The 22,261-nt window shown below is 45.2% G+C and overlaps 1 protein-coding gene across 2 annotated transcripts; it reads right to left on the bottom strand.

The window, feature by feature from the left end:
- Window positions 1-17,542: 17,542 nt before the first annotated feature.
- tmem275a (transmembrane protein 275a) lies at window positions 17,543-21,936 on the bottom strand. 2 transcript variants are annotated; one of them, XR_004827810.2, is made up of 3 exons: window positions 21,436-21,936; window positions 19,533-20,358; window positions 17,543-19,400 (listed from the first exon to the last, which is right to left on the bottom strand). XR_004827810.2 is itself a non-coding variant. In XM_035788225.2 (2 exons), exon 2 carries the CDS (start codon window positions 20,208-20,210, stop codon window positions 19,596-19,598), a length of 615 nt encoding a protein of 204 aa, XP_035644118.1. In that variant the 5' UTR covers window positions 20,211-20,358; window positions 21,436-21,935; the 3' UTR covers window positions 17,543-19,595. The 2 variants fall into 2 exon arrangements, 1 of the variants encoding a protein (XP_035644118.1); XM_035788225.2 differs by having other exon boundaries at window positions 17,543-20,358; window positions 21,436-21,935.
- Window positions 21,937-22,261: the final 325 nt, after the last annotated feature.

The following is a 22,261-nucleotide window of genomic DNA, read 5'->3' as shown; positions in this document are numbered from 1 at the left end:
AGGCTCCGGCAGCGGCGCCGGACAGGCGGGAGGCTCCGGCAGCGCCGGACAGGCGGGAGGCTCCGGCAGCGGCGCCGGACAGGCGGGAGGCTCCGGCAGCGGCGCGGACAGGCGGGAGGCTCCGGACAGCGGGAGGCTCCGGCAGCGGCGCCGGACAGGCGGGAGGCTCCGGCAGCGGCGCCGGACAGGCGGGAGGCTCCGGCAGCGGCGCCGGACAGGCGGGAGGCTCCGGCAGCGGCGCCGGACAGGCGGGATGCTCCGGCAGCGGCGCCGGACAGGCGGGAGGCTCCGGCAGCAGCGCCGGACAGGCGGGAGGCTCCGGCAGCGGCGCCGGACAGGCGGGAGCACCTGCAGAGAGGAGACAGAGAGACAGCCTGGTGCGTGGAGCTGCTACAGGAGGCAGCGGCGCCGGACAGGCGGGACGCTCCAGCAGCGGCGCCGGACAGGCGGGAGGCTCCGGCAGCGGCGCCGGACAGGCGGGAGGCTCCGGCAGTGGCGCCGGACAGGCGGGAGGCTCCGGCAGCGGCGCCGGACAGGCGGGAGGCTCCGGACAGGCGGGAGGCTCCGGCAGCGGCGCCGGACAGGCGGGAGGCTCCGGCAGCGGCGCCGGACAGGCGGGAGGCTCCGGCAGCGGCGCCGGACAGGCGGAACGCTCCGGCAGCGGCGCCGGACAGGCGGGAGCACCTGCAGGGAGGAGACTGAGAGACAGCCTGGTGCGTGGGGCTGCCACAGGAACTACCAGGCTGGGGAGACTTTCAGGAGGCTTGGTGTTAGGAGGAGCCTGAAAGACCGGGCTGTGGGGAGCACTGGAGCTCTGGTGCGCAACCTGGCACCACTTCCCCAGGCTGGACAACTACTCGAGCCCGGACCCTCAAAAGTACAGGCACAGGTTGAACCGGGCTGTGGGTAAGCACGGGAGATCTAGTGCTTACTACACGCACCTCTCCCCTAGGCTCCACTCCCACAGTTGCCCGGTACGAGCGGAGCGCAGGCAGAGGACGCACTGCACCCTCCCAGCGCCCGGAGACACAGCACGCAGAGCCGGCGCAGGATAACCTGGACCCAGACTGCGTACCGGCGACCAGACCCGCTGAGCAGGCACCATACGCCCTGGCTCAATGCCCACACTCGCATGGCACTCTCGGGGCTGCCCTATAGCGCACCGGGCTATGGACACGCACTGGCGACACCGTGCGCTCAACCGCATAACACGGTGCCTGACCAGTAATGCGCTGCTCATAATAAGCACGAGGAGTGAGCTCAGGTCTGCTACCTGGCTTAGTACCACCCCTCGTGTGCCCCCCAAAAAAAAAATTTGGGGCTGCCTCTCGTACCTGGCACTGCCGTGCTGGCTCCTCATTTGCCGCCGATCAGCTTTCGCTGCCTCCAGCTCTGCTTTGGGGCTGCGATTTTCCCCAGCCCGTGCCCAGGGTCCCTCTTCGTTCCATATCTGCTCCCATGTCCAGGAGTCCTGTGATGGTGGCCTCTGTTGTTGATGCTGCTGCTGCTGTCGCCGCTGTCCTTTACCACGCCGCTTGGTCCGATTGTGGTGGGTGATTCTGTAACGAGTTTCCTCCTCTTCTTCCGAAGAGGAGGGCGAAACGGATCAGAGGACCAATACGCGGCGTGGTAATTTTCCATGGTACTTTTTAATGCGATAAGGTACACATGAACAAAACTAACAAAACAAGAAATGTGAAACTCAAAACAGTCCTATCTAGTGCACACACAGAGACAGGAAACAATCACCCACAAACACACAGTGAAACCCAGGCCACCTAAGTATGATTCTCAATCAGAGACAACTAATGACACCTGCCTCTGATTGAGAACCATACTAGGCCGAAACATAGAATTTCCCAAAACCTAGACAAACAAACATAGACTGCCCACCCAACTCACGCCCTGACCATACTAACTAAACACAAAACACAGAAAATAAAGGTCAGAACGTGACAGGTCTTGGCATAACAAAGGTCATGAGCTTAGAGCAAGGATTTCTTTCCAGAGAGACATCGGGGCCTGTCACATATTTTGTTTCATGGAAACATGGCTCTCTCGGGATACTCTGTCAGAGTCGGTAAAGCCAGCAGGATTCTCAGTACATCGCGCAGACAGGAATAAATATCTCTCTGGGAAGCAGAAGGGCGGTTTCATTATTAACGACCCATGGTGTAATTCTAGGAACATACAGGAACTCAAGTCCTTTTGTTCACCCAACCTATAATACCTCATAATGAAATGCAGACCATATTATCTCCCAAGAGAATTCTCCTCCATCAATTCTCCTCCGTCATCGCCACGGCCCTCAAAGAACTTCCCTGGATTTTATGCAAACTGGAAACCACATATCCTGAGGCTGCATTTATTATAGCTGGGGATTTTATCAAAGCAAATTTGGGGACGAGGCTGCCGAAGTTCTTTCAACATATCGACTGAACCACTCGCGCTACTAAGACCCTCGACCATTGCTATTCAAACTTCCGGAAAGCTTACAAGGCCCTCCCCGCCCTACTTTCGGAAAATCTGGCCACGACGCCATCTTCCTCCTCCCGTTCCATAGGCAGAAACTCAAACAGAAAGTGCCCGTGGTTCATACTATTGTTTCTAGTGGGGAAGTGCCCATGCTTCGTCCAGGATGTACCTAGCAAGGACCCAGCACCTCTCCTCCGGGCCATAACCCTTCAGGTCAGCCAGTTATTGGGCTGTGAGACAGGGGTTTAATTCTAGATACATGGAAAGTGGAATGGATACAGAGAGTGCGGGGCAACAGAAGGTAAACAGCAAAGGGGCTAAGGACCTTAGAAATGGAGAAAGGGCAGATAAAACAGGGAGAGAGTTTGCAGGACTACACCTGGAGGGGCAGATCCCAAGTGGACAGCCATACCCTCTGCCCATGATGATAGCGGGGAGCAGGGGTCTCGCCGATCCCTGGAGGTGGACCGGGCTCTCTTCCAGATACAGCAAAAGCAGCGGACGAACAATTGGGCCGAGGGTATGTTGACCTCTTCATCCTGCTGAGGGAAGAGTGATAACCCATAGAACACTCAAACGACAGAAGACCAGTGGCCGAGCAGGGAAGGGTGTTGCGAGCGTATTCCACCCACACGAGTTTGTTGGCTCCAGATGATGGGGTTAGTGGTGACGATGCAACAAAGAGTCATCTCTAGGTCCTGATTGGCTCACACCGACTGGTTGTTAGATTGGGGTTGAAAACCGGAGGACAGGCTAGCCGATGCCACAATGAGGGTGCAGAAAGCCTTCTACAACCGGGGACAAGAACTGAGGTCCGCAGTTGGAGACCATGTCCCCGGGAGTCCATGGATCCGGAAGACGTGCTGCACCATGAGCTGGGCTGTCTCCTTGGCTGAGGGTAACTTGGAAAGGGGAATGATATGGGCAGTTTTGGAAAACCTATCCACCACCATGAGCATAGTGGTGTTGCCTTCTGATGGAGGGAGACCCATGACAAAGTTCAGGGATATATGGGACCAGGGGCGGTGAGGAATGTGAAGAGGTTGAAGGAGTCCAGCCGGAGCTTGTCGCAGAGTTTTATTCTGGGCGCACACGGTGCAGGGGGCGACGAACGTGGAGATGTCAGGAACCAGGGTGGGCCACCAAAAACGTTGTCGTACAAAGGCCAGGGTCCGATGGGAGCCAGGTTGGCAGGCCAGTCGAGATGAATGAGCCCATTCCAGAACCGGGGAACAGGCAGAGTCATCAAATCAAATTTATTTATATAGCCCTTCGTACATCAGCTGATGACTATGCTCTCTCTAATTCTCTCCTTCTCTCTTTCTTTCTCTCTTTCAGAGGACCTGAGCCCGAGGACCATGCCTCAGGACTACCTGGCATGATGACTCCTTGCTGTCCCCAGTCCACCTGGTCGTGCTGCTACTCCAGTTTCAACTGTTCTGCCTGCGGCTATGGAATCCCGACCTGTTCACCGGACGTGCTACCTGTCCCAGACCTATTATTTGACCATGCTGGTCATTTATGAACTTTGAACATCTTGGCCGTGTTCTGTTATAATCTCCACCCGGCACAGCCAGAAGAGGACAGGCCACCCCTCAATGCCTGGTTCCTCTATAGATTTATTCCTAGATTTTGGCCTTTCTAGGGAGTTTTTCCTAGCCGCCGTGCTTCTACATCTGCATTGCTTTCTGTTTGGGGTTTTAGGCTGGGTTTCTGTACAGCACTTTGAGATAGCAGCTGATGTACGAAGGGCTATATAAATACGTTTGATTTGATTTGAGCGCTGGGACAGGACAGACCCCACTCCGTCATCTGAGGCATTGACCTCCACCACGAACTGCCGGGACAGATCCGGATGGGGGCGATAGTGACCTGGTGCTTGAGGTCCAAGAACGCCCGGTCTACAGCTGGAGAGGTGAGTGCTGAAAGGGGGGAAGCCAGGGTGCCTTAACCCCAGATGAACCGGTGGTAGATATTAGCGGACCCCAGGAAGCGTTGCAGATGTACTCTGGAGGTGGGTTGCGGCCAATCCACCACCGCTCTCACCTTTCCAGGATCCATCTGTATGTTGCCTCCAGCTATGATGTATCCAAGGAAGGAGGTAGTGCTAAGCAGGGTTCCCGGGAAGCCGGGGTGGGCTGGGTGGGATGCACTGCTGACAACTGGGACACTGAGAGGCTGAAAGGTTACTGTAGTGGCTGACTGTCTAATAGACAATCAGCTGACTTGCTCCAGCAATGTATGGAAAGTACGGTCATGGCATTCCGCCAAGGTCTGGAAACATCCCATAAGGTTGTGAAGGAACTCCTTGCGTCTTCCAATGGTGGCTCCGTGGGAGGAGACAGTGTCGCAGAGCTGGTTCAAGTCCGCTAGGTCAGTCATGACCAGTTCGTACTATCAGGACTCAGGATAAAACCCAGATGCAGACAAAACAGGGGGCAGGCAAACGACAGGTCAAGGGCAGGTTAGTAATCCAGGGCAGTGACAGTGTATAGATTGTGTGTGTGTATATATGTGTGCGTGCATACGTGTGTGCGTCAGTGTGTGTGTCAGACATGCCCTAAACAAATATGGTGACACGCATATCAATGGAACAGGATGGAACACTGGCACCTAATTATAACTAAACAAGTTCGTACACTACGTCATGCTATGGCAAAAACAGTCAGGAGTGCCAACTGCCTAGTAGTGTAAATAACAGCGAAACATGTTGTGTGTAGTTCCAGATACAAGAAGAGGCTTGGTCAATCATATTACCGGACATTGACACAATGTCCCGGTGTGGGCTGCTGTGTCACAAAGGAGTTACAGCTCTGTCCTGTACCTTATCTGTCTATAACGTATTCTAATATAATCTAATTCTAATAAAGTTGTGCTCTCTGACAGCTGACAGATTCATGCTACAGAACTAAACTGTCTCTGACCAGACCTATGACAAAGGCTGGTCACATAACTGCTCCTTTGGCTGTGTGGTCTCTATTACATCCTGGGTTTTCACTGAGTCCTCATGGGGAGGTTCTTTCATACAACACGGTGCTGCTGTGCTCTCCATCTGCACCGTTTACAGCAGCCAGGTGACAATCATCCCTCCATTCCTGTCTACGATCTGATTAAATTCACTCCCCTGTTTGTTCCAAACGCAGGAGAGCGAGAGAAAAGTACTCAGGAAACCTGAAACCAGATTATGACAAAAAACAAGGTGGAGGACCATCAAGTAGAATGGAGGTAATACCACCATTGTATCAGCACCTGTTCACGCAGAGGTCAAGGTGTGAGTTTAGACTCTACAATTGGAACCAGTATATAGAACACATTGTGCGTATAAAGTTGTGTTACGTTGTTTTACTATTAACAGCTCTTTTGTTTTCACACTGCAGTTCAGGAAAACATTATCCAACGTTACAGTGATCTCAGAAAAAAAAGAGTCAAATGAAAGTGGAATGCTACATTTGAGTGTAGAGTAGCAAGCCATTGTATGACATACATTTTCTGTAAGATGAATGTAGATTTTACAGTATGAGGCAACATAATAGGGTAAGGATCTTGTGACGTAACACCAGGACATAATAACAAGGAAGTTTGCAAAGGCAGGCCTTAGGTAAACACCTCATAGTTGTGTTAGATTATGATACTGATTTGCTTTATCTTTAATTGGCTACTATGTGGTTCTTATTCTCCTCCTGGCCTACATTAAAATATTATCAATTGATGGAAAGCTTAGTTTATTTAAAGTGAGAGTAAATTAATTGCATTGAAAACCTTCATTGACAAGTGTTAACTCGTGGTGAGAAGTGTTGCCTAGCAACTGTGCAGAGTTAAGTGGCTTTTTCTTGCTTGCTACATCAGCCTATGCTATGCTCAATGATGAGCAATAATTAGCAATGGAAATAAGTAAATATAATCAGGATATTTTCAGTTGGACTGCCTATATGTCATTAAATCACAGCACAGCTAGGAGTCGTAGATCCTGATAATGTCTATTAATAGAACCTTTTGTAGATGTAGCATACTGTGGGTAGATTGCAAAAGAGTAGATACAATTATTATTACAAAACACGGTTTGTGGCTCAGCTAGTCGTCACCGTCCTATTAGCCACTACCGATCCCTTTTCGTGTATCTGTTGGTTTTGTCTGATTGTTTTCACCTGTGTGTTAGTTAATTAGTATCTGTATATAATGTAGGTTGTCCCGCCCTTGTTTTGTGCCAGCTAGTACAGCATGGTGCTTGCAATGTGAGGTTTGTGTGTTTGATTCCCACGGAGACCAGACCATCATCATCACTCACTACTCTAAGTTTCTCTGGCTAAGTGCATGTGCAAAATTATTAAAATAAAATAAAAACATAAATACAAAATGCTGGTGCTGAAGGTGCATGCGATAATATTTCCTGCTATTTAAGTGTAAGTGTTAGCAGAAAAGCTGTTGAAACGTTGAATAATTCAAACAGCTTTATGTTCAAAGTAATAGCAATGTTTTTTTGTCCTAACACTTGATGGGTTCGAATGGTCTTGTGTCCACATAAATGTCAATTTGTTGCACAATTTCAGGACTAATATGTTCAGCGACAGGACACTGCGTTTCTTAGATGTCTGTTACTAGCCTGACTTCAATCACTGACCTGTAGATGACAGAGTAAAACAACACAAACTGTTGAGAGGATGTGAGGGGACATTGAGAGATAAAACTGTAGAAGGAAAGCCCTAGAGACGCGGAATGGAGCAGGAGTGAAGATCCGGCCTTGTTCTTACTACTTAAGTGTATTCTAACATCAGTCCTCTCCCATGAGGATGGGACAAGTCTCTGGTAACACCTTATTGTCCCCAACAGACATGTATTGAAGGGTTGGTTGTTTAGCAACACACTGACAAGTGCGCAACTACGGAGTTGGCTTAGACTGGTGACAACATGTAAACTATATTTTGTCTTAAAATTTTTCTTGAAAACATAAATACGTTTGTATGTTGTATCAGCTGTTGGTTAGCTAGCTAGCAAATGTTTTCCATATTAGCATAGACGTGAAAAAAGGTCAAAACAAGACATGGTATCAATAACAAGATACAACAAGCTGAAATGAGCCATGTACAATTCCCCACAAGTTAGCTTCTGGTCATTGTTGCTAGATATCTGACCAGAATCATAATAACCCACACCTTGCAGACACATCGATGCACATGCATAATTCCTGTGACCTTGTCAGCCAACCCGTAAATAGATGTTACAACAGTAGTTACATCTATAATGGAAAGTTTCCTCTGCAATTCTAATTACATTTCACTATTTACTTTACAGCAAAACTAAAAACCTGCAACACACTGCTTAACAGTTGATAGTTTAGTGATGGCACACACTAGTTGGCTTCTATTTCAACACTCTGCATCCTACACTGAGTATACCAAACATTAGGAACACCTTCCAAATATTGAGTTGCACCCCCTTTTGTCCCTCAGAACAGCCTCAATTCGTTGGGGTATGGACTCCAATGCTTCCAACAGTTGTGTCAAGTTGGTTGGATGTCCTTTGGATGGTGGACCATCCCTGATACACACAGGAAACTGTTGAGCATGAAAAACCCTGCAGAATTGCTTGACACAAACCGGTGCACCTGGCACCTTTTTCAAAGGCACTAAAATGTTTTGTCTTGCCCATTCACCCTCTGAATGGCACACGCGCACAATCCATGTCTCAATTGTTTCAAGGCTTACAAATCTTTGTTTAACACATCTCCTCCTTCATCTACACTGATTTAAGTGGATTTAACAAATGACATCAATAAGGGATCATAGCTTTCACCTGGATTCACCTGGTCAGTCTATGTCATGGAAAAAGCAGGTGTTTTGTACAGTGTTGTATATGCTACTGAGTAGGAAGGGGTAACCCTGGGGTTCTAGGCAACCATGTAAATCACAGCTCTGAAAGCACCCCCTTGCTTTTAGACCTTTTAGCTGTTTAAAACAGGTCCAGGAAGAGTTGACTTGTAAACCTTGTGATGCCTTCTTCAAAACCCCATGCATCTTCCCCTCGGTGCCTTGAACAAGTGGATGCTGGACAATAGAAGAGCTGGTTTGTTTTGTCCGCAAGTCCTCAGTTCATTATCTGAATGACCTGGAGAGACAATCTATGTGGGTTTTTTTCTTGGAGGGGGGACAGCGACACACCAATTCTAGGTTGGAGGGGGTGACACAACGTGACCCAATGTTGGCTGTGGGGAGGGGGGAGAAATCAGCCGAAGACGAGGGAAAGGGAGTGGTGGGGGGACAATGCAGTGGCTGTCCCTAGTAGGCCCCATAGAAGCCCCATAAAGACCCAATTCTTCCTCCTGTTGGCTGGCCTCGCCGACCCAGCACTAGTTGACTGAAAACTAGCCTCTCCCTCTCCCCCTTTGGACTCGGCCAAAGCAGAGCAATTTAGGAGGGAGCTGTTGTTTTGGAGAGAGCCCTTGTGGGAGTCATTAAAGTGTTAAGCATTTCCCTTTTATTTATTTATAAGGGACTCTTGGGAGAGGGATCCGATGAGCTCCTCGAAGGTAATGAGGGCTGACACCGATTGGCCACCCCTACACCGCCCTGCGCTACTTTGCCTGCTACCATGGCAAACTGGAAAACGAATGGCCCGCCTCTGTTAAGAACCAGCCTGTCGGACACTTTGAGACACTTCCTCTTCTCTACAGGTGGCCACCATCCACCAGCAATGCAGTAAATTAGGCTATTCTTACTGCAGGAAAGGGCCTTCAGACGATGAGGAGTGTGTTGGCTGGTTGTGTGGAAGGAGGTGGTTAGTAGTAATATGTGAGGTTGATATTTTATTACACCAAAGATCACTGAATCATAATTGACTTAAAAAGGCCCAGCACGACATTAGGTGACTGGCTGGGAACCACCCTGATATGAGGCCATTTATTTAATCATAGACCGAACCAAATGAGTCTCATGTTACTCCTACTGTACCATGACCCTCACAGGTGGCTGCTGGCAACTTAATTGGGTAGGATGGGCTGGAGTCAATAGAATGGTATCAAACACATCACACACATGGTTCCATTATTATGAGCTGTTGTCCCCTCACCAGCCTCATGACGACCATACTATACATATTCAAGAGTTGCGAATAAGGAAGCAGGTATATTCTGTGGGAAGGGCTGAAGTAATCACTCCAATGTTCTGATAGCAGACCATATACCATGGCATACCATAGCAACTGAACCACAACAATATAAACTGTTGATATAGGCTACTTGAGACTTCAGAAAAGCTGATACAACTTTATAGTTGTTTACATACAAGTGTAGTGACTGTGGGGTAAACGAGTGTCATGGCAGTGTAAATACAATGGGGAAGCACATAAGGAAATTGACGATTTAATAGTGTACATGCCCCTGCTTACATTTTAGAAATGGTTTACTTTACTTACTCTATTAAGTACCATGACTTTTCACTTGATTGGATTGTCTAACCTCAGCTAATGTGACAATATATAGTCTATGGCTTTATTGTAACATTAGTTAATCAGTAAACGCAGCATTATAAACTTGCCATGTGAAGACATGTTAAGCTAATTCTTATTTGACACACAAAGCAAAAACTGGTCTGAAGCAGTCTGCTGTAGACGCATCAAGTATGTTTTCATTGTTGCATCAGTTCTATGAACTATAGAGGCCCCTGCTGGTGAAGACTATTACTGCACGTTGTTTACCAGTTCCCCACTGCACCCCAAATTGCCTGAACAAAATGTACCATTTCCGTATCATATTTGGTACTCCTGCAACAGTGGAGGCTGCTGAGGGGAGGACGGCTCATAGTAATGGCTGGAATGGAATGAATGGAATGATATCAACAACATGGAAACCACATGTTTGATACCATTCCATTTACTCCATTCCAGCCATTCCTATGAGCCGCCCTCCCCTCAGCAGCCTCCACTGCTGTAGGAGTACCAAACATGATGAGGAAATTGACATTTTATTCACACATGCTTAGTTGACCCCTTTCTAAACCCAGGACTGAAAAAAAAAATCAGACCATATAGTATACCCTTCATGTTAAAACACAGACAACCAGTCATAAAAAATAGACAGTTCATTGAACTGACTCTCCAATACAGCAGCATGTTGTTGGACTCCTATACACTCCATTTCACCACTGACAACACCTAGATATTAGTGCAACACTACACCATTTTTGGTCTGGCTAAAACATGTATCTGTTTGAATAGGCAGCACATCACCGGTGGAGGATAACATTTAGAGAGGAGCTCCATGTCAAAAGACCCCCAGTTGAGCTAAAAAAGGAACTAAAAATAACCATTACCTCGTATACGTCAGTATATGGGAGCCACTGTCTCTTACTGGAGAAAAAAACTGAATGTGATTGATCGACTTTGCTAATGGTAGAATATAGGAAAGGTTCATTGATTTGTGTACCAGAGCATCAATGCAGTTTACACAACAGCCTGGCCTCAAAGAGTAGACGTAGCATAGTACATGTAAATCTGTATGTTAGTATGATATGTTATGTTACATAAGGTTACTTAAAGCTGTTCTATGTAACTTTTAAGGCGACGTGATCAAATTCACATAGAAATTAAAGTTATAGATCTGTAATTCTCACTGAAAGCAAGTCTAAGAAGCGGTAGATCTGTTCTATGTGTACTATTTCTATGCTTCCTGTTTTTAAGTTTAATTTTTGCTTTTTTTACTTTCGGTTTTGTACACCAGCTGAAAATACAATATTTTTGGTTATGGAAAAGATATTTCAGAGCAGTATAGATGGTGCAATGATTCTCTACACTATACTTGCATGTTTTGTCACATAAACAGAAATTAGGTGAACTATTAGTCTTTTTGCAACCAGGAAATGGTGGAGAGATTTCTGCATAGTACATCATTAAGCCAAAAACTAAAGAAGGGACCTACGTTGAACTAACGTGGATTAAACGTTGAATTGATGTCTGTCCCCAGTGGGGGGTTGGTCAGGGTGGATGGATGGGCGTATAACGTGAACGTCTAACAAACCAATGGTTGAGTGTTCAAATCACATCACAGATACATTTTTGCTAATTAGCAACTACTTACTACTTTTTAGCTACTTTGCGACTACTTAGCATGTTAACTAACCATAACTTTAACCCTTAACCCCTAACTTAGCTTAACATTAGCCACAACAAATTGGAATTCTTAACACATCATACAAATTGCAAATTCATAACATATTGTACAAATTGCAATTTGTAACATATCACACGAAATGGATTATGGACATACACAAATTAATATATACCATACGAAATCTATATATCTATATGCCATTTAGCAGACGCTTTTATCCAAAGCGACTTACAGTCATGTGTGCATACATTCTACATATGAGTGGTCCCGGGAATCGAACCCACTACCCTGGCGTTACAAGCGCCATGCTCTACCAACTGAGCTACAGAAGGACCACGATGTAATGTAATATATCATACTATTTTGAGTGTCACAGATTTACGTTTACTATGTTACGTCCAGGTTGGTTTCCAGTGCTCTCCCAGTGCTCTAATATAAAGTCTCTCTCATATATAGAGTGACTGGTAAAAAGGAGGTTATGCAACAGCATTGACCACTTGAGTAACTGGTGTTTTATGGGAGTGAATGGAGAGGCCTCTGAAAGGCATTATAGGAGACCATTAGAATTCACAGCAGCAATGTATTGGAATTAAGACTCTGTTGCTGCTTATATCAAAATCTGCTCCCAGATCTGCAGGGGTCTTTCTTCTCCGTGTTGCCCCCCAACAGCTCCTGGAATGGAGACCAATAGCAGAGGTCCAACAGTCCCCGGACATACTGTGGCAGACCAAAACAAAACATCACAACGACTCAGTCAGGAAGTTTCCTGTCTTTACTGCTTTTCACAGCAACACACTGTAATCAAAGCAACTTAGAGTTTAAATAAACAAATGTCTAATCTCATTCAAGGCTACTGGGGTTGGATGGATTTCTGTGTTTTGTGCCTTCCCATTGGGAAAACATTGGTTGAATCAACGTTGTTTCCACGTCCTTTAAAAGAAACGACGTTGAACCAACGTAAACTCAGCAAAAAAAAGAAACGTCCCTTTTTCAGGACCCTGTCTTTCAAAGATAATTCGTAAAAATCCAAATAAGTTCACAGATCAACATTGTAAAGGGTTTAAACACTGTTTCGCCATGCTTGTTCAATGAACCATAAAAAATTAATGAACATGCATCTGTGGAACGGTCGTTAAGACTAACAGCTTACAGACGGTAGGCAATTAAGGTCACAGTAATGAAAAATTAGGACACTAAAGAGGCCATTATACTGACTCTGAAAAACACCAAAAGAAAGATGCCCAGGGTCCTTGCTCATCTGCATGAACATGCCTTAGGAATACTGCAAGGAGGCATGAGGACTGCAGATCTGGCCTTGGCAATAAATTGCAATATCCGTACTGTGAGACGCCTAAAACAGCGCTACAGGGAGACCGGACAGACAGGTGATCTTCCTCGCAATGACAGACCACGTGTAACAACACCTGCACAGGAGCGGTACATCCGAACATCACACCTGCAGGACAGGTACAGGATGGCAACAACAACTGCCTGAGTTACACCAGGAACGCACAATCCCTCCATCAGTGCTCAGACTGTCCGCAATAGGCTGAGAGAGGCTGGACTGAGGGCTTGTAGGCCTGTTGTAAGACATCACCAGACATCACCGGCAACAACGTCGCAGGCACAAACCCATCGTTGCTGGACCAGACGAGTCACGGTTTTGTCTCACCAGGGGTGATGGCCGGATTCACGTTTGTCGTCGAAGGAATGAGCATTACACCGAAGCCTGTATTCTGGAGCGGGATCGATTTGGAGGTGGAGGGTCCGTCATGGTCTGGGGCGGTGTGTAATAGCATCATCAGACTGAGCTTGTTGTCATTGCAGGCACTGTGCATTACAGGAAAGACATTCTCCTCCCTCATGTGGTACCCTTCCTGCAGGCTCCTCCTGACATGACCCTCCAGCATGACAATGCCACCAGCCATACTGCTCGTTCTGTGCGTGATTTCCTGCAAGACAGGAATGTCAGAGTTCTGCCATGGCCAGCGAAGAGCCCGGCTCTCAATCCCATTGAGCACGTCTGGGACCTGTGGATCGGAGGGTGAGGGCTAAGGCCCTTCCAACCCAGAAATGCCCGAGAACTTGCAGGTGCCTTGGTGGAAGATTGGGGTAACATCTCACAGCAAGAACTGGCAAATCTGGTGCCTGCCATGAGGAGATGCACTGCAATACTTAATGCAGCCGATGGCCACACCAGATACTGACTGTTACTTCTGATTTTGACCCCCCTTGTTCAGACACACATTATTCCATTTCTGTTAGTCACATGTCTGTATAACTTGTTCAGTTTATATCTCAGTTGTTGAATCTTATTATGTTCATACAAAATATTTACATGTTAATTAAGTTTGCTCAAAATAAACGCAGTTGACAGCGAGAGGACATTTCTTTTTTTACTGAGTTTAGAATAGACATCTATGCCCAGTGGGTTGTTTCATAATTCTTATGGTTCACCATTGATTTGTTTGATTGCTCTTGTTTTCAAGATCCATATATATGTACGTCATTCTGTAGAATTGTTGTTGAGATGGTCAGCTTTGCTCTGGGAATAAATCATGTCTTTCCTAATTTTATAGAACCCACACACAAGTGATTCCTTGTTGCTTTGGTGATCAGAGATGATATGAGTCACTGAAATAGAATAAACAACTTTTCGGTCATAAAGTGTTACCATCCCCTTGTATTCTTTCATTCACACTGAAAAAACGATATATCAAATGAATCTATCAAGGACCCTTAGAGAGACAGACAATGTGATGGAAAAGCAGAAGATGCAATAGAATGTATGTAAAAACCTAAAGTTTTCATATTTATTATATTGTTTTTAGGACAAAAAGTCAATCCTCACGTCTTCAGTAGACTTCCCGCCAGAGCAGATAGGAGTAAACTAGGTTATATGGGTTACGTAACCACTGTCTGCTTTCATAGATCCTCTCCTCTGCATAGCAGCTCGTCTTCCCCTAATCTCTTCTGCCTGATTACTCTCTCACATCTCCCCTCCCCTCCCCTCCCTGACTCATTCAAACTGCTGTGGCTCTCACACACAGCCAAGCAACACACACACACACACAAGCAGCAGCAGAATTCAGCCGGTTCAGAGTGGATTTGATGGCTGTTTCTGGGTTTGGTCGAATCTATCATAGTCGTTCAATTTTGGTCCCTGGTACAGCTGAAATGTTTGCCTTTAGGCACAGCTGTTCTTTTGCTCTTAATGCTAACCAGCTTTCAGAGTTCATCGAACAGGCCAGTGTCTCAACTCATTGCACGCCATCTAGTCTGTCTCAACAGGCATCATCTATCTCTACTACTGTACATACAGGTTTCTTGATAGCTCTTGATAGGAGCTAATCACAGACTTTGTACGATCAGTCTTCTCAGGAACACAGATTCTGTGGAATTATATTGTCAATGGCATTTGTTGTAAAATAGTTCATAGTATTGAAGTAAAATTCCAGGGAAAGGAGAGGCAATAACACTTGATGCTGCAAGTATTACTGCAGTTAATGAGTACGGATAGAATACCACTTTTTACACTGGGTGCTTGAACTTAGCGGAGGAGCCCTAGTGTAAACACCAAAGAGGAGACTGGGTTAAAATAATGATATTCATAACCATTGTTGCTGTTATGCAACAGTAATTCACAACATGTATATGTCATAACATTCTCCATCAACTTGTCTCATCCTTGAGTTATAGAGAACAAAATACAGCTATGCACTAACAAGTGTTAGAACATATGTTGATTGCTAAGTTGTGTCACCTTAGGTCGACTCTCCAGTATTGGATTAGAAGAGATTTCCTTAGATAACATCAACAGTCTAATTCCCTTTCAGTCAGTCATCACCTCAAGGAGATGCTTTACAGATAGCTAGTGTTGCAGTGCATCTAATTCTAGGATATAATCACAGCTTTTACCAGTCTGCATCCCAATTCGAGCCAAGCACTGCAACATGGACCCTTGGTCAAGAGTAGTGCACTATGTAGGGAAGCAATTAGGGTTGTGCTTTGCTCAAGAGCACATCGACTGATTTTTCACCTAGTTGGCTCGGGGATCTGAACCAGCGATCTTTCGGTTACTGACCCAACGCTCCTAACCGCTAGGCTACCGGTCGCCCATTTGTATCCGATCACATCTCTCTATTATGTGTGGGAATACTTTGGAACAGATTTCCAAAATTAAACTCACATGTAGCTTATTTGCTGGTGTTTTTACAGTGTTTTATGTCCAACAATAAAAATTGTGGGGGGGGCAAATAAAACCGCCAGTTGGAGAACCCTGGTTTATCATATCTCAAAACCGCCAGTTGGAGAACCCTGGTTTATCATATCTCAAAACCGCCAGTTGGAGAACCCTGGTTTATCATATCTCAAAACCGCCAGTTGGAGAACCCTGGTTTATCATATCAAAAGCGACAGTTGATAGAAAGCCTAGCGTTGTCTACAAATAAGGCTCATTATCACAGAGTGAACTGTTGAAAGTGGGGAAGACTAACTGCTCTTAGAAGTGGTTATGATAGGGCCAATCAGCCCAATCCACTTATTAGTGCAGTGGCTATAGTTTACTCGGAAAGTAGGCCATTCAAAAACCCATGCAGCATCCGAAAGGGCTTCATTCCAAATGTATTTACAAGGTCTCCTTTATAAACAATTGATATCGCAAGATGTTAATCAATGTAATCTTGGTGTGATTTGTGAAATCAATTGAGATAAGCAACTATGTTTTTTAAGCAGTGGTTATTGATGAAAACATGCTATGAATGATGGGGACATTAGACCCCCTGTGCTTTAATGCAAAAATAGACACGTTGCAACATCAACCATGATCATTATCACTGTGGTCAGAGATCCTGTGCAAGTGCATCATGGCATGCATTTATGTGCTAGAAAGTTTGTGCATGGTCAGACCCACTTTCACTTAGTCTGCATAATCACACACACACACACACACACACACACACCTTATGCTCTGCTGACATCTACTGGCTCTATTGGACAATACCCTGTTACATAACGTGAGAACAAAGGACACATTTGCAAGCACTACCATCCCCTGGTGGTAGTCAGTATACATGCAGGCAGAGACAGAATGAGGAGAAGCCATATTGGGCTCAAACTATAGAGCCGGTGTCTACCCATGACTCTGGTTCAAAATGTCAGTGATACTATCATGTCACCCGGGCAGAGTCTTGCATGGAGTTAGTTCTTTCTCAATGGAATCTTACATATATTAGGATGTCAAAATGTCCCTATGGACAATTCTTAATGTTTACAGTTGAAATCGTAGAATACTGGTTTCAGTTGACATTCGAAATAAATGTTTCCAGGCTGATAACAAGTATTCTGCTCACCATTCTTGATGTAAATGTTCTATGCTCTTTTAAATGCTTAGGTCACGCTTTCCTGCTCTGAAGGTTGATGCTATTTGCCAACCTGGTACAGCGAGGGTGACTCTCTGCAAACGCGGTCTCAGCTTCCTGATCTTCTACATCAGGGGTACTCAAATCCTACGAGGTCTGGAGCTGGGCTGGTTTTTTGTTCTACCTGATAATTAATTGCACCCACCTGATGTCCCAGGTCTAAATCAGTCCCTGATTAGAGAACAATTAAACAATGCAGTGGATCTGGCTTTGAGGTCCAGAGTTGAGTTTGAGGGATCTACATGATAGGAGTGATCCTGGTGTTTGGTGTGGCCCTTTGGTGGTCAGTCTGTTCAATGTGTTCAGTCTAATCAAACAGCTGAGGAAGCTCTGGAGACAGATCTTACAGTTCATCAGCTGGGAGAAGATAAGAAAGGGCATATGGTTACCTCTCCCAAATGACCAGCTCCCAAGTACTGCCAAGCAAGAACAGACACAGTCACCTGTGACGTACAAACAGCCACCACTGTGCATCCATCAGAGGAATGGGTTTTTTGCCCATCTTTTGATAAAAAATAAAATTCATGCAGTTTGCTGCAACAAACTCTCTTTGTGATCCATTTTATATGAGCATGTATTTTATTGATATTTTAGTAGTAGCACATGTATTGTTATCAAATTAAGTCAATTTAATTTTCAAAAAAATACATTGTTAAAGATGTTATCAAACCAGAATACATTTTGAAATACATGGCCAACATTGATAGTTTACATACATCTTGACACTACACACATTTACAACAAGCCCACTCCCTGTAGGGGGAGTTGACTTTCCTCACATGAAATACATATATTAGGCTATGACAAAATACTTGGCTGGGACATGGTAAACACTAGTTCAAATAAAACGTTTTGTCACATGCGCCAAATACAACCTTACCGTGAAATGCTACTTACAAGCCCTTAACCAACAATGCAGTTCAAGAAAGAAGTTGTTTATTCTGTATAGAAAATCAAAGCATGTTCAATCTTCTGAATCAATATTAAAGCAGTTTGGATCTTGGTGTGATGTCCATGTTAGACATAGGGCTATACCTAACGGAACATATTAAATCATGTCCAGCACTACCCCAACATCACCATAGTGGCAAGAAAAAGTAAGTGAACCTTTTGGAATGACTTGGATTTCAGCATAAATTAGTCATAAAATTTGATCTGATCTTCATAGACAATTGACAAACGCAGAGTGATTAAACTAATAACACAAAATATATTGAATACATAACTCAAACATTCCCAGTGTAGGTTGGGAACAGTATGTGAACCCCTCGGCAAATGACATTTCCAAAAGCTAATTGGAGTCAGGAGTCAGCTAACCTATGAGACAAGATTGGAGATGTTGGTTAGAGCTGCCCTGCCCTATAATTTTTTTTTTTTTTAAATCACATTTTGTGAGTTTTCTACTCACAAGAAGCATTGCCTGACGTAAATCATGCCTCAAACAAAAGAGATCTCAGAAGACCTAAGATTAAGAATTGTTGACTTGCAAAAAGCTGGAAAGGGTTACAAAATGTTCTAAAATCAGTCCACGGTAAGACAAATTTCTGCACTCTTGCTAGTCTCCCTAGGAGTTGACTGCAAAAGCACAGTGCAGAATGCTCAATGAGGTTAGTTAAATAAAAGGTATATAAAAAAATACAGTGTATTCAATAAAGACACGAGTACATATAATTGTTTATGAGTTTAAGCAGACTGTTTGTTTATTGTTGTGGCTTTTATGACCAATTTATGCATAAATCCAGGTAATGCCAAAGGATTTTCTTGCCACTGTATGTGAAAATGGCGCATTTCTATGTTTGTAGTAAAAATTCTGATTCCAAAAAACGAATCACTTGCGACCCAGTTTTGGCCCGCAGGCCACTTGTTGCCAACCCCTGATGTACACTGCATATCATCCATAATGTTTTGTCTGTAGAAACAATTGAGGAAAAATGAATATTAGTCCTCTGTTGCTGATCCTTTCAGTTGAGATTATATTGCAAAGGAATCTTGCGACCCCATCTTTGAATCTAATTTAAGACCAAAGCAGCACATACTGTAATGTCAAACATCACTAAGTATTTAAATGATAGCATTAAACTCATTGCCATTTCGTGTCAAACCTTTCAGTTCTGGCAACAACAACAAAGTGACGTCAGAGTAATCGGCTGAAATGTCCATCACGGAGGTCCAGACGGTCAAAGAAATGGGACACATCACTTTGTTTTACCCCTCAGAAATGCCACAGAGAAAACGCTTAAATTCCCTAATTTTGCTTTCTGGTTAGAAACTGCTTATAATAATGCCCCATGCATGTTAAGAGAGGATTCTAAAGAGAACAGTTCTGAGGAGGTAGGAACATCAATTCCAACGAAACCGTCACCCATGTTCCTTCAACGTTGAATTGCATGCTAATTACTGTTTGGCTGTTGGAAAAAACAAAAACAAATGCAATAAAACTCTGATAGCTTGTCATAAACATGAAAAATGGCACTACACAAAATGGCTAGACACACTGAAACACTGTCTGTATATCATCAATCCTAGTTCATATTTACATAGTTTTGCATCAGTCCCCTGGGGCATGAAGCTCTTGCTTCAGTGCGTAAGTCAGGGCTGTGCTAGGTGGCCATATCATCACGTGGCAGGTTGAGCCTCACAGCCCCTCCCCCGGCCGAGGCGGCAGAGTAGTAGGCCGTGGCGGAGGTGGGGCCATTGGTCTCCATGGTGAAAAGCTTGCAGGTCCCTGGGGGGGCGGGATCAGGAGCATCCCGCTCGGGGCTGGATGCCCGTGATGACCCCGGTGAGGCCGAGGGGCTGAGCTGTACTGCCGTGGTGTCCTGCAAAGTGTGCTCACTTGTCTCGATCTCAAACGTCGCTCCCCCAGCTAAACCTCCCCGCCCCATCATCCCCATGCTCCTCCCGCCCACCTTCGATCTCCGGGAGCCCTGGGCGGGGGGCAGGCGGCTGCAGACACAGCACGCTCCGAAGAAAGAGAAGGCCACCAGGAGCAGGATGGGCCCTATGATGATGGGGGGGTTGGCAGAGGGCACCAAGGTGCTGAAGGCGAATGCCCCCACCAGGGTGATGTTGATGCCTGCCAGCATGATGCACAGGCCGCATGCGCAGCACAACGCTGGGGAGGGCAGGCCATGGGGGCGGGACTTCCTCTTCTTCTTCTTTGGTTCCTGCTTCTTGGGCACAGGAGTGCTCGAACTCCTGTCAGTGACGACCATCTCTTCTTCTGTACCTCAAGGCTGCTCTGTCTCTCCGTCTTTCCTTAACTCTATATTTCTATCATTCAGCAAGGACTGTTCCCCTTGGCAACAGACCACCGAGGGAGGCCATGGCTGTGCTGGTTGATTGTTCACAGTGTAAAAGCTCCTGAATCAGAGTAGGAAATATACATGTTTAAGCTGAATGTGTTTTCAGTTATACAAGTTTCTAAGGTGGAAATAACAGACAAGGACATGCAGAACTCATGTTCAATGAAGGTTGTAATTCATGCACTATCGTGATTCAATGATGATTGTAGTTTATGCATGACATTATGATGATAATTCCAGCCTTGGTCTGAGCACTAAAACACAATTACAATGCTATCAAGAGGCCTTGGTGAGAAAGCTCATGTCGTGCTTCACTTGACCAAGGCTATGGCTCATATAACACTAAATACTCCCCTGCAACTCCTCCAGTTCACACATCTCGTTTTTGGGCCTGATTCACTGCACATTACACTAGTCTGCCCTATGGTCCTAATTCAACAACAGATAACACGTGACAAACGTCTACGCTAATGGTACAACATCATTTGCTGGAGCCAAGTACGCATGCATAAATATTTATTGTTCATGAATATCTAAAAGTATAATGTGTGTTGAGGGAAATTATAAACATTGAAATGAAAGGTTATGCAGTGTGCATGGGTGCAGAAGAGGTGGCAGGGTATTAGCAAGGTATTGATTGACCAGTGACTAAATTGTCAGTGAACTTGGGAAAGGACAGCCTAGTCGACATACCAATATTATCTCTTAAAAATGACCATACTGAATGATTACATTATTACTTGTCTTTTTAAGTATTTTAAATAGATATTTGATAAAATATACAATATTGTGTGTAAATGTACTAAACAGTGACTGCATTCATTCAAGGCTGGTGGGTGAATAAGGTTTGAATTGCTGAGTAGCAACCAGAAACGATACCCTTTTCATTCATCATCATCATCATACATACACCCCCTAAAAAGAAAGAATCAGTTATAAACCGCATAATGGTTATTTTAGTTATCTAGCCTATTGCTGCAGGAAAATGAAATGGCATGTTTGGTATAGATAGCCTTTCTGAGCTTGGGCATTGAGCTTTTTTTTTTGGAATGCGCGCAGGCATCAAATTCATCCTTGTACTGAACTGTTGCATATAACAACGTTCAAATTCATTGATTTCCGAGATTCATCTTACCTTCTGTGCTGATGTTCAGAATAGTTGAAGGTTCCTTTAGAAATAGCCTACATCTCCAACACGCATTTTCATACAGAATCCCATTCGCATACGGATGGTCATGTTAGAACTACGTGTATATGCCGAAGAGTTGATTTTCAGATTGAACACCTCATAGTGTGCCAATCAATAGTAAATATTACAACCATGGCCGGTCGACGTAGTTAGGGCATCTGTGAGAGAGGCTCATTCAGGTGAAGGCGTTGCTCTTCTTGACATATGGACGCTTGTTGTGTCCACGTGACTGTGCAGTCGGATACATGACGCCTATACAATTCTAGGATACGAAAACCTCTCTTACATAAGACCTGTCCAAATATTCTCATCATCTTTCTTTACTCAAGAGCTGCTCTTCAGAGAAAATAATAATGAGTGCGTTTCCATAATCCCGCCAGTCTTGTGATTGACAACACCTGTTTTTGATGGGTATATAGCAAGTAGGATGTTTGCACAGTGCATTGAGACGTCCCCCTCTCCTCACTGGGTAACACAATATATGTATGTGTGATAATGAGCATCTTGCGTCCATACAACACCACTATGATATACACCGCTCCACGTGGTGTACTGGAGGAGGAGCGGTGGGTGTCTGATGAAAGAGCATTGGGGGGAGACTAGCGGACTCTGTGGACAGCTCCCGGAGCTGGAACAAGCTACGCAAAGCTATTACATCATTGCACATATTGCAAGTAGGCTAGTCTTCATTTGTTGATCATGCATGAACAAATAAACCTGGTCTTAGATCAGTAGCATATATTCGTGGATGCCAAGGGATTCCAGGCTATCC

The sequence above is a fragment of the Oncorhynchus keta genome, chromosome 15 (genome assembly GCF_023373465.1).
Source record: "Oncorhynchus keta strain PuntledgeMale-10-30-2019 chromosome 15, Oket_V2, whole genome shotgun sequence".
Taxonomy (NCBI): domain Eukaryota; kingdom Metazoa; phylum Chordata; class Actinopteri; order Salmoniformes; family Salmonidae; genus Oncorhynchus; species Oncorhynchus keta.
The sequence above is the reverse complement of the archived record's forward strand: the minus strand, read 5'-3'. Positions and strand labels throughout refer to the sequence as shown.